The sequence below is a fragment of the Atractosteus spatula genome, chromosome 5, assembly GCF_055471065.1.
Source record: "Atractosteus spatula isolate fAtrSpa1 chromosome 5, fAtrSpa1.hap1, whole genome shotgun sequence".
NCBI classification, from domain to species: Eukaryota; Metazoa; Chordata; class Actinopteri; order Semionotiformes; family Lepisosteidae; genus Atractosteus; species Atractosteus spatula.
This window is the reverse complement of record NC_142710.1, coordinates 30531357-30543926: the sequence shown is the minus strand read 5'-3', so window position 1 is coordinate 30543926 and position 12570 is coordinate 30531357. Positions and strand designations below refer to the sequence as shown.

The 12570-nt window shown below is 40.7% G+C and overlaps 1 protein-coding gene across 1 annotated transcript in view; it reads left to right on the top strand.

Annotated features, from left to right (window-relative positions):
• Window positions 1-11070, top strand: part of pdzd8 (PDZ domain containing 8) — a 60622-nt gene extending 49552 nt beyond the window's left edge. Inside the window, exons 4-5 of the mRNA XM_088917192.1 lie at window positions 6418-6580; window positions 7411-11070. Of these exons, the coding sequence (XP_088773318.1) occupies window positions 6418-6580; window positions 7411-9557 (2310 nt within the window). The 3' untranslated portion in view covers window positions 9558-11070. The remainder of the gene's footprint in view (window positions 1-6417; window positions 6581-7410) is intronic.
• The last annotated feature ends 1500 nt before the right edge of the window (window positions 11071-12570 follow it).

Sequence of the window (12570 nt, the reverse complement as noted above, 5' to 3'; positions counted from 1 at the left end):
AACAAAACAAAAATAGATCTATACATATAAATGATAGGTGTCCTGGTATCATATGAAATGAAAATTGTATCTGCTTCTATTCCATAACAATACATACATTCAGGCTTGCTTTCCCAGTTCCATCATTTTGTTTAGATTAAAAAAAAGAAATGTAACTATCTTTCTAAAACTCTTTTGCTTATTGCCAGGCTCTTTCTAAAATAGTTTATTTTTCTTCTTGGGCAACCATTTCTCATTTCAGAATGTAGCTCAGTCGTTTTAAAAATGTGAATTCAGGCAGTCCATGTTCTCAGATTTGTTCGGTTTGGCCTGACCCTTGTTCTCTTGAGTGGTGACAATTCTAGGTATTAACATGATGGATATGTAGGCTCACTGGCACAACAAGGTCAGAGTGTAATTCCCCATTGGAGGGGAATTTCTATTTAATAAAGATTTCAGCAACCCTGAGCTTATTCCTCTCTCCAGTGAGAGAGGCAAAGGCAGTAGCACAGATTTTAGCCCATGTTTCAGGTGATCCAGTTAAGAATGTGGATTGTACAGTATCATTAGCCAGCTGTGAGCAGGGGGTCTCAAGTGGGGGCTTGTGATGTGCCACGCTCTGCTGGTTTGCTTGCTGCAGAATGATTGTGGGGAGAGCTGCCTTTGCCCTCACTCCGTCTTTCTGCAGAGTGAGGAAGAAGCAGTCGGTTCTGATGGTGCCCTTTTCGGAGCACACTCGCTCATTGATTTCATCCCTCCTGTGCTGCCAACAGGGCTGCACCAGTGAGCTGATTGCAAATGGGTGGGAACTGAGAACTGGTATCTTCATAGTGGTCTGATCGAATGTATCTCATTTTACGAGTAATGTTGGGGTGATGTAGCATAGTGCGTAAGCTTCTGCACTCATGACTGACTGGTCGTAGGTTCAAGTCCCAGCTACAGCTGCTGCTGTTGTACGCTTGAGAAAGGTATTTTACCCCCATTAGGGACCGTTGTAACCCCCGAGATGGACCAGTGTCCCATTCAGTAGGGGAGTTATGTGAACTCACTCTTAACACTGCTTAATCCAGCATACATTCTGGCCTGATGAGTCACTATTGTAAAATGTTACTTTGTCTTCATCTGAATGGTACTTAACAGTACCAGAATAATATAAACCGATGTGCCAATGGCACAGAGCTATATACCAAAAAGTAAAGAGTGTGAAAGATTTTTTTTAAATGTTGAAGGTATTCTTTTGCTGTTTTTAGACAGCCTAGACTTTTTTGCTAGTGTGGTAATTTTATTTAAAAAATCTTGTGCTGGTTTTTATAAAATGTTATTTTCAGAATATTCTTCGGTGGATGTCCATTCTGCCCCTTGCTTCAGTCAGCTGTAATGTTTTTTTTTGCTTTTGAGTTTTGCAAATAGTGTGGTGCCTTGCTTTCTTGGACCCATAAGAACCAATTCAATATTTCTAGAATCTTGATGCTGTCACCTGGAAATGTGTGAAAAATTAGTCCTGTTGTAAAATTATTTATGTCTGTATCATTATTATTAATTATGTCTGTATCGAAACAAATGTCATGTCTCTTTTCAATATTTTTCAGTATTCACAATCCAAATGCGTTTTCAGCACATATCTATCAATCAAAATGACAGCTTGCTCATTAAATGGAATACATTGTACTTTCCGAACTTCCCAGTGTTTGTCCCCTGGGTATATTTTGCTCTCTCGTTTTTCTTTGTGCTTTTTGGGCAGATACATCTGTAGATGATCAGTACAGTATCAGGCCAGTGCTGCATCTGGCCTTCTTAGTGTCCAGGAAGTCTTGTGCACAGCTGAGTTTAAGTGCTGCCTACAGCACCAGACAAATCAAGTGAGACAGCTTGCCACTTTGCATAGCTCTGCTACTTTTTCATTTGCCATTTAATAGAATCACAACATTGCCCTCTACAAGAATTTTAGATACAAATGACATTAGCTGTATCATTACAATTATTAATCTCTTTGGTGCCTCACCTTTTTTTCCCTGGGCGTCTTCTGTACCAACATCACACTGAAGTACATTTAAAATTATACTGTAGCTTTGGTGTCATTTCTTAAGCAACATTAAAAACTAGCTACATACAGTATCATATTATCCTATTGATCAGTTTTACTCACATTTTGTTTTCAGAAAAGGTCTGTTAGTGGAATTTTGTTTTTGTGTGTGTGTGTGGTTTCCATATTGAAGTATTTGTTTTCCATTTTGTCGCTTTGTTTTATATCCTTTGAACTGTAAAATACAGCTGTCAGTCCAATCTTTGTTCTTTAAGCTTCTTTCATTGCAACAGATCAGATTTTTTTCTGATGCTCCGTATGTACTGCTTTGTTTTTTTTGCCATTGATAATATAGCAAAGAATACAATATACTACATAAACGTTGTGTACTTTTTAATGTTAGGAAAAAGGGAGAAAATAGAAAGTGTCTCCAACTCTGTGCTTGTAATCATTTGACACAGACATTTGTGTGAAAGATAAAACTGAAGTAAGAATGTCTGAGTCTGCTGGAGCCATGTTTAAGTGTCATCCCACTTTCAGTTTCCTGAAGTGTATTGTACTTTCACAATGGATGGCAGAATACATTTGTTTTGTTTTGAATATCTTTGGGTAATAGACAAAACCACAATCCATAACTACTTCAAATTCCCAAAATAGTCACACCCCAAAGATGTTTAATTTTTTATTTGACAAAAATTTCACTCAAAGTTTACAAACCTTTGTTTAAATAAAACATTCACTTTGCTTCTAAATTTCAAGCTGTTTCTTCAGCAGTTAGAAAACTATTTTTATACCGGTCTTCATTGTTGCTCATAATCACGAAGAAAGCATTGATAGGAAAGCTACCTTTGCCATCATTACGGCATGCATAGGAATCTCTATTGTAATTTTAGGTATTTTAACAGAAAATGTATAGCTGACAACAAGGTGAAAAAATGGCTTCTTGGCTTTTATTTTCCAATCCAAGGTATTTTCATACACTTGTTAAGTAATTAGTCCCACACAGTCTCCAACACTCAAATGTCATTAATAACTTCAGTGCTTCAATGCAGACACTGATGTTGTATTGTGATAAGCTGTTGAGAAGAGAGGTGACAAAGCTGAGGCCAGGTGTACAGTTGGAAATGTCATCCTAATCTTCAGTTCAGTACCCAGGACTGAAACCGTGACTAAGACAGCTGGCAACACAGTGACAGTCACCATGATGGTATCATTACCTCTAATTACAGGCATCTTCTCACTTAGCAATTAACATGCATTTCATTGTCATCCAGACCTTGGATAAGTCATTATTTTTCTCTCCTCTAAAGAGTTCTGCAAACCTCTTTCCCGTTGTATTGACAGCTGAAATCATCACTGATACATAGATGGACAGATAATATAAATGCTATAAAACACCAAACACACAGAGTCATTTGTGGTTTTTGTCTTTATCTTGTGCATGATTCACAGCCAGATGCAGGCAGTATTTCAAAATGAAACATATACTGTACATGGATGTATTGGGGAAAATAAAATGATGCTATTTTTTTGGGAATGCTTTGTATTTAAATAAATAATTCTTACACTTATATAGCACTTTTCTGGACACTCCACTCAAAGCACTTTATAGGAAATGGGGATTCCCTTTCACCACCGACGTGTAGCCCCTACTGGGATGATATAACGGCGGCCATAGTGCACCAGTACACTCACCACACATCAGCCATTAGTGGAGAGAAGAACAAAGCGATGAAGCCAATTCATAGATGAGCATTATTAAGAGGTCACAATTGATAAAGGCCAGGCAGAAATTTGGCCAGGACGCCGGGGTTACACCCCTACCCTTTTCAAGAAATGTCCTAGGATTTTTAATGACCACAGAGAGTCAGGACCTCGGTTTTACGTCTCATCCGAAGGACAGCGCCTGTTTACAGTATAGTGTCCCCGTCACTATACTGGGGCATTAGGACCCGCATGGACCCACATAAGGTGAACGCCCCCTGCTGGCCCCACTAAAACCTCTTCCAGCAGCAACCTTAGCTTTCCCAGGAGGTCTCCCATCCAGGTACTGGCCAGGCTCACACCTGCTGAGCTTCAGTGCCAGTTGTGAGTTGCAGGGTGATTTAGCTGTTGGGTAATTATTGTTTACTTATTTGTATTTTAGTTATAAGTATTACTACAGATAAGATGGAAGGGAGGTGTGTTGTGTTGGCACCGCTTTCTCATAGAGCTGAGATTGATTTCTACCTTGGACGCCTGTCTGTGTGGGGTTTGTGGATCCTCCAGTTTCATCCCGCTGTCTGGTCACAGGTGTTCAACTGCTATAAGAAATCCCAGGTTCCCTGGAAGGGAGCTGGTCACTCCATCTCTGCTCTGACAAGAGTGGCTTCATTCTCTGTTTCTAGTAGAATGCGAAATCGAGGTCTGTGATGTGAATAGGAGAGCTGGTTTACACCAGCATTAATTAATTTACTGTTGTTTAATGTTAATGTTCCTAATGCTGTTTAGTCAGTGTTTGTTCCCAACTCTTTTCAGAAGGTTTTTTTTTATAATACTTGTCTGTATGTCCCTATTACACAGGAAAGGCAACATCTTTGTGCTGAGGGGTTTGAATTATTTTCACTCTCAGGCCTGTTGCTATGTAAAATAAAAGAGAAGTGTTAACATTGGACAAGAAAATGAATAGGAAGTAAACTTTAAAATCTGCACGTTGAAGATACTGTAGTGTTGGAGGGGTCAAGGGATGGTATGGTGCTAATGGGAGTTCATTTTATTACTAAAAATCACATTTTTGTTAAAAAGTGCCCTCAAATAGTTTAAATTCAGTTACTGTCTGTATCCCCACAGGTAACTACGGCCATTTCCACAGGGCTAGACTAATACCGACTGGCCCACACACCTGCTGCTTTTTGTTCCGCATGAGAATTTACATATTTTTGTTTACAAATGGAAGGTTTTCAGCTACTTAAATCCAAAATGTTTAATAATTCAAAACAAAGACTTCAAATTAATCCAATAATTTAGTTCATTAAGGGTCCATCTATGTAACTGAGACCTTCAAATAATAATAATGATTGCTTACACTTACAGTAAATAGCGCTTTTCTGGACACTCGACTCAAAGCGCTTTACAGGTAATGGGGACTCCCCTCCACCACCAATGTGCAGCCCCACCTGGATGATGCAACGGCAGCCATAGTGCACCAGAACGCTCACCACACATCAGCTATTAGTGGGGAGGAGAGCAGAGTAATGAAGCCAATTTATAGATGGGGATTATAAGGAGGCCATGATTGGTAAGGGCCAGGGGGAAATTTGGCCAGGACACCGGGGTTACACCTCTACTCTTTTCGAGCCCTGGGATTTTTAATGACCACAGAGAGTCAGGACCTCGGTTTTACGTCTCATCCGAAGGACGGCGCCTGTTTACAGTATAGTGTCCCCGTCACCATACTGGGGCATTAGAACCCACATGGACCGCAGGATGAGCACCCCCTGCTGGCCCCACTAACACCTCTTCCAGCAGCAATCTTAGTTTTTCCCCAGGAGGTCTCCCATCCAGGTACTAACCAGGCTCACACCTGCTTAGCTTCAGTGGGTTACATGTTGTGAGTTGCAGGGTGATATGGCTGCAGGCTAGAAATGGAAGGTAAACGAGTAGCACAAGCCTCTATGATCAGGATCGCAAACAACAGTATAGAAGAAACAGTACTGACTGTACTGATTGTATTGTATTTTATTGTTGTGTTATTGTATCATTTCGTTACACTGTTGCTGTGTTGACTGTGTTAAGCTGGTGTTGCTATCTCTGTCTAAGTGGGAAAAGATTTCCTGGAGTCTTTCTGGAAATTATACATTGCTTTGGAATGACTTATGTAAAGAGGGGCAGCACAGTGGTGCACTGATTAGCATTGCTGGAGCTCTGGGTTCAGTTCCTGGGGTGCTGTCTTATCTGCATGTTTGTATGTTCTCCCCGTGTTTACGTGCTCCAATTTCCTCCCACAGTCCAATAATGTACTAATTAATTGGCCTTGTTTTGAGTGCATAAATGCATGTCTGTATCTGTGTTTGTCTGCCCTGTGATGGACTTAGGTCTTAGGTTGTGTCCATGTGCTTCCATATTGTTGTTTTCCATATTCCGCTTCGTTTTCCTTCTTGTCCAGCATCTATGGACGCTCATTGTTGGCAGTGACAGCAGCGAGGGGTGACTGTGATTGGATCCGGGCAGAGGCAGAGCTGGGCTTGGCACGGGGGAAACTTGTTGACGTTCTGAAACACTGCAGTATGGCATCCAATTGTTTTCTAACACCGCTCTTATTATATAAGGAAGTGTCAAAGAGGTGTGGAAGAAAGGTTGTTTCACCCATCTACAGGAATAAGGGATGGAGACAAAGGAGAACAGCCGCAGTGAGGTCTGTGTTGTTTGTCTTTCAGGCGGAGCTGGTCAAGGGCAGCTCTCAGAGTGTGGGCCTGACCTTCAGACAGGTTTCGGCCAACGAGGGCGATGCTGTTCACGTCAGTATTGAGACCGTGGTCCCCAACTCCCCGGCTGCGCTGGCTGACCTGCAGAAAGGAGACCGCCTAATTGGTATCGGAGGTTAGAGCGCATCACAATTTGCTGTTCAATCCATCCAAGTATCCGAATCACATTTAGGCTTTGTTGAGACAGGGAGATGAGTTTGGAGTGGGAGTTTTTTTTTTTCCCCAGAGAAAAGAATAGAGGGTTCCAAAATCAATGTCTTATGAACACTAAAAGATGCAGAGAAAGTTTTCCATATACATTAATACATATAAAGACACACTTCAGTTTTTAATGTAAAGTGTGTTTGACATAGTATTGAAATGTGTTGCTTTAAAGTCATTGATTGTTGTTCAAAAGCAGCTGCTGCTTGGAAAAATCTATTTTTTCAGCTGTAATTTGGACAGGAAAATATAGGTGATTTTTATCAGTAATCACATCCGATATTTACAGAAGGAACAGTGTGAGCTTCCTTCCATTATTAAGCAAATAGAAGAGAAATTCATTACATTCTTCTCTGACCTTTATAGATTAGGGAAAATGTACTTGTCAGCTTTTGAGGAAGAAATGGAAAATGACAGATTTCCATATCTTGTGCTATTTGGCCAAAGGGAAGTGTAAATGCAGTGCAGGAAAAAACGGGAAAAGGGAATGACGGGAACACCCAACCAACACAGACTGAAAAAAAATGTTTTTTTGTTTTTTTTGTTTCAAGGGTGTTAAACCTACACAAAGCCAAAACACTTTACAAATTAAAAAATAAACCTTTAGATCAAATTATTTTTTAAGTATTAATAATGTTTATAAATAATTGAATGCAACTAATATCACATTCTATTAAGGTTCTTGAAGATATACTCTACTGAGCAATGTGTACACTTGCTGACTCCCTCTCTGTTTGCTGACAGGTGTTAAAGTGACCTCTTCGGTTCAAGTGTCGAAGCTTCTGAAGCAGGCAGGAGAGAAGGTGATCGTGTTATACGAGAGGCCTGTGCGTCACCAGATGCCACCAGTAGGGGTGCTGCAAGAGGGGTTCAGCCAGTTCGAGGAACCTAGCTATCTGTCCCAGCCTGTGTATGAAGAGGACCCGGCCACTATTACAACGCTAGATCCCGCCGATAGCAAAGATTTGGACTCTGAATTTGAGGAGCTTGTTTCGGATATGAAATCCACAAACACTGAGGCTAAGGAAGAATCTCTGCTCACCGTTAACCAAAGCCCCAAAAGGACAGTGGTCAATCTTGCTTCTAAACCTCTGGGCACAATATCACCCATCCTTAACCGCAAGCTAAACTTGGCCAGCCTTCAGTCTCCTCTGAAACCACAGCCAAAGGAGGTGAGTAAGCCTCCCCTCTCAAAAAGCTCTGAGGTGTCTGAGGCACCACAACAGCAGAGTAAGCCTCCACAGACAGTCCCAAACAGACCCCCAGTTCCTCCTAGACCTCACATAAAGTTAACCTTAGCTTCAGAAACACAGTGCCTACTGGATTCAGGGGATGCCCCCCAGGAGAAGCCAGAGAGGCCACCACCACCTTTAAGCAATGGGGACAAACCTGCAGAGAAACAGGGAGGCAAACCAGCAGAGCAGAGTGAAGAACTGGGTTCGTCCAATTCAAACAAACAGGACTTGACCAAAGACAAGGTCTGCGAGAGCTCCTGCAGTACAAAGGACAGTGTGGAAGACAACACAGTGTGGGAGTCCTCAGAAGCCACATATCGGAAGCAGATAGCAAGATGGAACAAGGCCTCCTCTGTATTTGAGGTGGAGAGTCACCATAAGTACCTTAACATAGCAGTTTGGTGCAAAGACCCTTTTAAAATTGGCAGCCTCCTTTGCTTAGGACATGTCAGTCTGAAACTTGAACACATTGCTTTGGAATGTCTGTCCACATTGTCTATGGAATTTCAAACCACTTTCAGGTTAAACGCACCGGAACCAAAAGCAAATGTGAGTAGAACTGCTCTCCGAAATCTCAGCACCCATAAGGGATTTAACGAGAAACTGTGCTATGGCGACATCACCTTAAACTTCAGCTACCTGAGTGAAGGAGAATCTGAGCACTCAAGTGGCCTAGTGGAAAGGGAAGGGGAATGCGGTGTTCAGGAGGAGGAGCTCCTGCTTCCTAAGGAGGACGTTGGCCTCTCTGCTATGCAGAATTCAGAGGTGAAGCACAACTTCCAAGATACACAGTTCCAAAACCCCACATGGTGCGACTACTGCAAGAAAAAAGTATGGACCAAAGCCGCTTCCCAGTGTATGATCTGTACCTATGTGTGCCATAAGAAATGCCAGGAGAAGTGTCTCAGTGAGCATCCTTTCTGTATTGCAGCTGACAGGAGGGTGGACTTGGAGGCGAAATCAACCATGAACAGAGCCACAGGATTAACTAGACATATCATCAACACCAGTTCCCGTTTGCTTAATTTACGACAGGTCCCCAAGGCACGTCTGACTGAGCAGGGAGGAGACATGGTGGAGCCCTCCCCTAAACACACTCCAAACACCTCAGACAATGAGAGCAGCGACACTGAGACCTACATGGGAGGTAGCCCCTCTAAGCGGCCTGTCACCTCGGGGAATAAGCTGGTCCGAAAGGAAGGAGGCCTGGATGACAGCGTTTTCATTGCCGTCAAGGAAATCGGCCGGGACCTATACCGCGGATTGCCTACTGATGAACGCTTCCAGAAGCTGGAATTTATGCTGGATAAGCTCCAGCATGAGATCGACCAGGAGCTGGAGCACAACAACTCCCTGGTGAATGAGGAGAAGGAGACGTCAGATGCTCGAAAAAAGGCGTTGATAGCCACTGCCTTGTCTAAGTCTGGGGAGAGACTACAGGCGCTCACTCTGCTTATGATTCATTACAGAGCAGGCATCGAGGATCTGGAGTCAATTGAAAGCACCTCCCCATCTGAGCAGCAGGTCAAGACAAAAGGTACTGAGGACACAATGGTGAATGCAGAAGTCTTTGAAAATGAGATGTGCAGCCCTGTGGAAGCTCAGATGCTAGATGATATTACAGAAGAGCAGATCTGTGCCGAAGCTATGCCCTGAGGACCCTTTCAATAAGCACTAGAGGCTTGTAACTTACATCTGACTTTCTAATTTAATCCTGTTTCAACCTCTAACAAGATAAGTTGAAGATTTCTCGGTGCAGCTGGTCAATGAACATTTTCTAGGGGGCTGGATAGATCTCCATTCCTTTGTTAATGGAATACAGAAGCATCTTCAGGTTTTGTTAAACACAAAAAAAAACGAGAAAAAAGAAAATTTCCGTAATAGACAGTTTTTCTTTATTATTCAAAAAGGAAAGGTTCAGCACTCTCCAAAAGTCCTGGCACAGCTCAGCAAACCTATCTAGTATATAACTTTAGTTTTCATACCTATGGACACCTCATACATACCCATGGAGAATGCTCTGCCCTGCAAGGCATATGACAGAAGCATAAAGCCAGCCGGGAACAACCTGTATTTGGCATCAGGAGAGAAATTATGTCATTCACGTTGTTCTCTTGGGGATTGATCAGTGAAATTCCCAAATGCATCTGTCCTGAATAGACTTTGATTTTAACATTCCTCCAGGTGTGATGACTGTACACTTAAACAACAGAGGGGCACAAAGAGAGAATTTTTTATGTTTAGTGTTTAGTTTAAAATGTTTTTTTTAATTCCTGGGAAATGTCAATTTAATGGTCGGAGTAAATCGGTTTGTTGCACTTTATTTATACAAGAGCATAACGGCTGGAATTCTATCCTTTTAGTATCACAGGGTCTCTTTGATTTTAGCTAAAAACATGTCATCTCAGGGGACAGCAGATTCTAATCTAAAAGGCACTATGGGAAACATACACTCCACACTTACTCAATATGCTCAAGTATTCAGCAGTGACAGTAGTTTTAATTCTCCAGAACTCTTAAAAAAGGATGGACTTTCACATCCTGTCTTTCACTGAAATGTCTTCATTAAGCTGAAATCAGAATCTTAAATGTGTCACAGGATAATTGTTTTCCCTACTGCAGTCCCCATTTATTTAGCTGGTACTGTAAGTTACAAGCCTCGTGTCCCAGACATCAGAAATCTTAGACCTTTGAAAAGAATAAAATGATTGTTCTCAATGTACATTCATTCTCTTTGTTTAAGCAGTGTATTTTAAACTCATGCGGTTACATCTGTAAATGACAGTGAGGTCTTTTTATGGCAATGCTTTTGAATTTAATTCTCTAACTAATCAGGTGGTTTTAGGTTGGGTTTTTTTTCTGAAATCTGTTTCTGGGTAGTTTGGCAATGACCAATGTTGTACTGTGAGAGCACTGCATAAGCAAAATTACTGGAAAGAAACAAAACCTGTTTTGAGACCTGGATTGGAAAGACTGTATTATTTTTTTTGTCTAAATTTTACCACTGAAGCAGAAACACTGGCTTAAATAATTGTCAGTTACTATTATTTAGTCAAAATATGTATATCTTGTTGTTCTCGCTTTAGTGATTGCTTTTGTTGTAAGAGGATACTTTTTTAACTTTTGGGGCTAAGATGGGAAGCACGAATGCTAGACAGTATTAATTTTCATTTAAAAGAAATAAAGCAAAAACCCTTGTATCTGCTGTTTTTCCCAAGTAGGACAGTAGATATACATGCATGTTGTATATTCACTGTTTAAGGATGACATACTTAAGATAAGATTTGGCATAAATTTGATTTAAATTTGATATTTTTCATTGTTGTTGCACATATAGTATCTCACCATTTAGTTTGACATGTTCAGTGCTTCTCACTTCCCTGAGCAGATTTATGCTGATTTCTTAGTTCTGTGTCAAGCTTCCCCCTCTCTTATCTCACATACTTTGTTGTACCTACAGTAAAAAGTAGAGGCGGTGAAGTGAAGGTTTAGGGTTTTGCTGGTGTGCAAATACTGTATACGCTGCTGTGAAAATAGAAGCTGTTTTTAGATGTGTATTTAGACACGGCTCAGAAGGCAGTTCTTGACTGAGGCGTATTTTTCACTTGAAGAACATAGCGGCACTGGACCCTTTATTAAGTAAAAAGAAGAAAAAAAAGCGCAGATGTACAGCGTTGTTCCATGGTCTTACCTGACCCTTAACCATATTTAAATGTTGTACTGAAGGATACTCTTGGCAGGCCCTTGAGAAAGAGTCCAGTCAACATGAATTTGGTCTGGGAGATCATTGCTATTGAACAGACAAAAACAGACACAAAAAAGGTTAGAGAGTATTCAGGATATGCAATCAAAAGCATTGGCACAACTAATCTGAAACTATTTTGAATAAATTGCCAATAATAAGTATAAGCAATCTACTTGTAACTCCACAAATATTATTTTTCTTCAGTTGTTTCAGCAAAGCATATTAAGACATGATGCACAATGGTGTTGGGGAATGGGGAGCAGCCACAAGTCTGTTCATAAAATGGTACAATATTGAAATGAAATTAAGCTGTACAATAAAGATAATGACACCATTTCAAAATGTCAGGTATAAAAATATAACAAATACAAAGACATCGGTATCTCAGTGAAATTATCAACTAGAAGGTTAGTGTTTATACAACAAGAATGAATGTACTGTGGAAAAATGTTGACCATTCTACTCTTACTGGGGACTTAGGAATATTTCTGTATATACAATATGTGTGTATACAGTACATGCATATATACTGTATACTGTATATATATACGTGCATATTGTATAAATCTGTGTATTAAGTCACTGGTGTACAGTTATTCAGGGTTCTTGGAAAATAGTTTCATTTTGTTTGGGGAAGATGTCCAGAAAATAAGGGGCAATTGCGCGGAGGAGTGATCGTTAACACTTATCCTTTGAAAAATGTGCTCATATACCATTGCAATGATTGCCAATGTACAGTATATACACAGTGCAATACAATATCAAACAATATCAGCTACAAAGAAAGCATTGGAGGCCCTTCAGATAAAATTGGGGCAGGTGCTGAATTATTGTGAAAGCATACAGTATTACCAGAATTCAGAGAAGCAGAGCTGTTCATAGAAAATTGAGGGATAGTGGAATACATTTCTTTAATGCACTTTG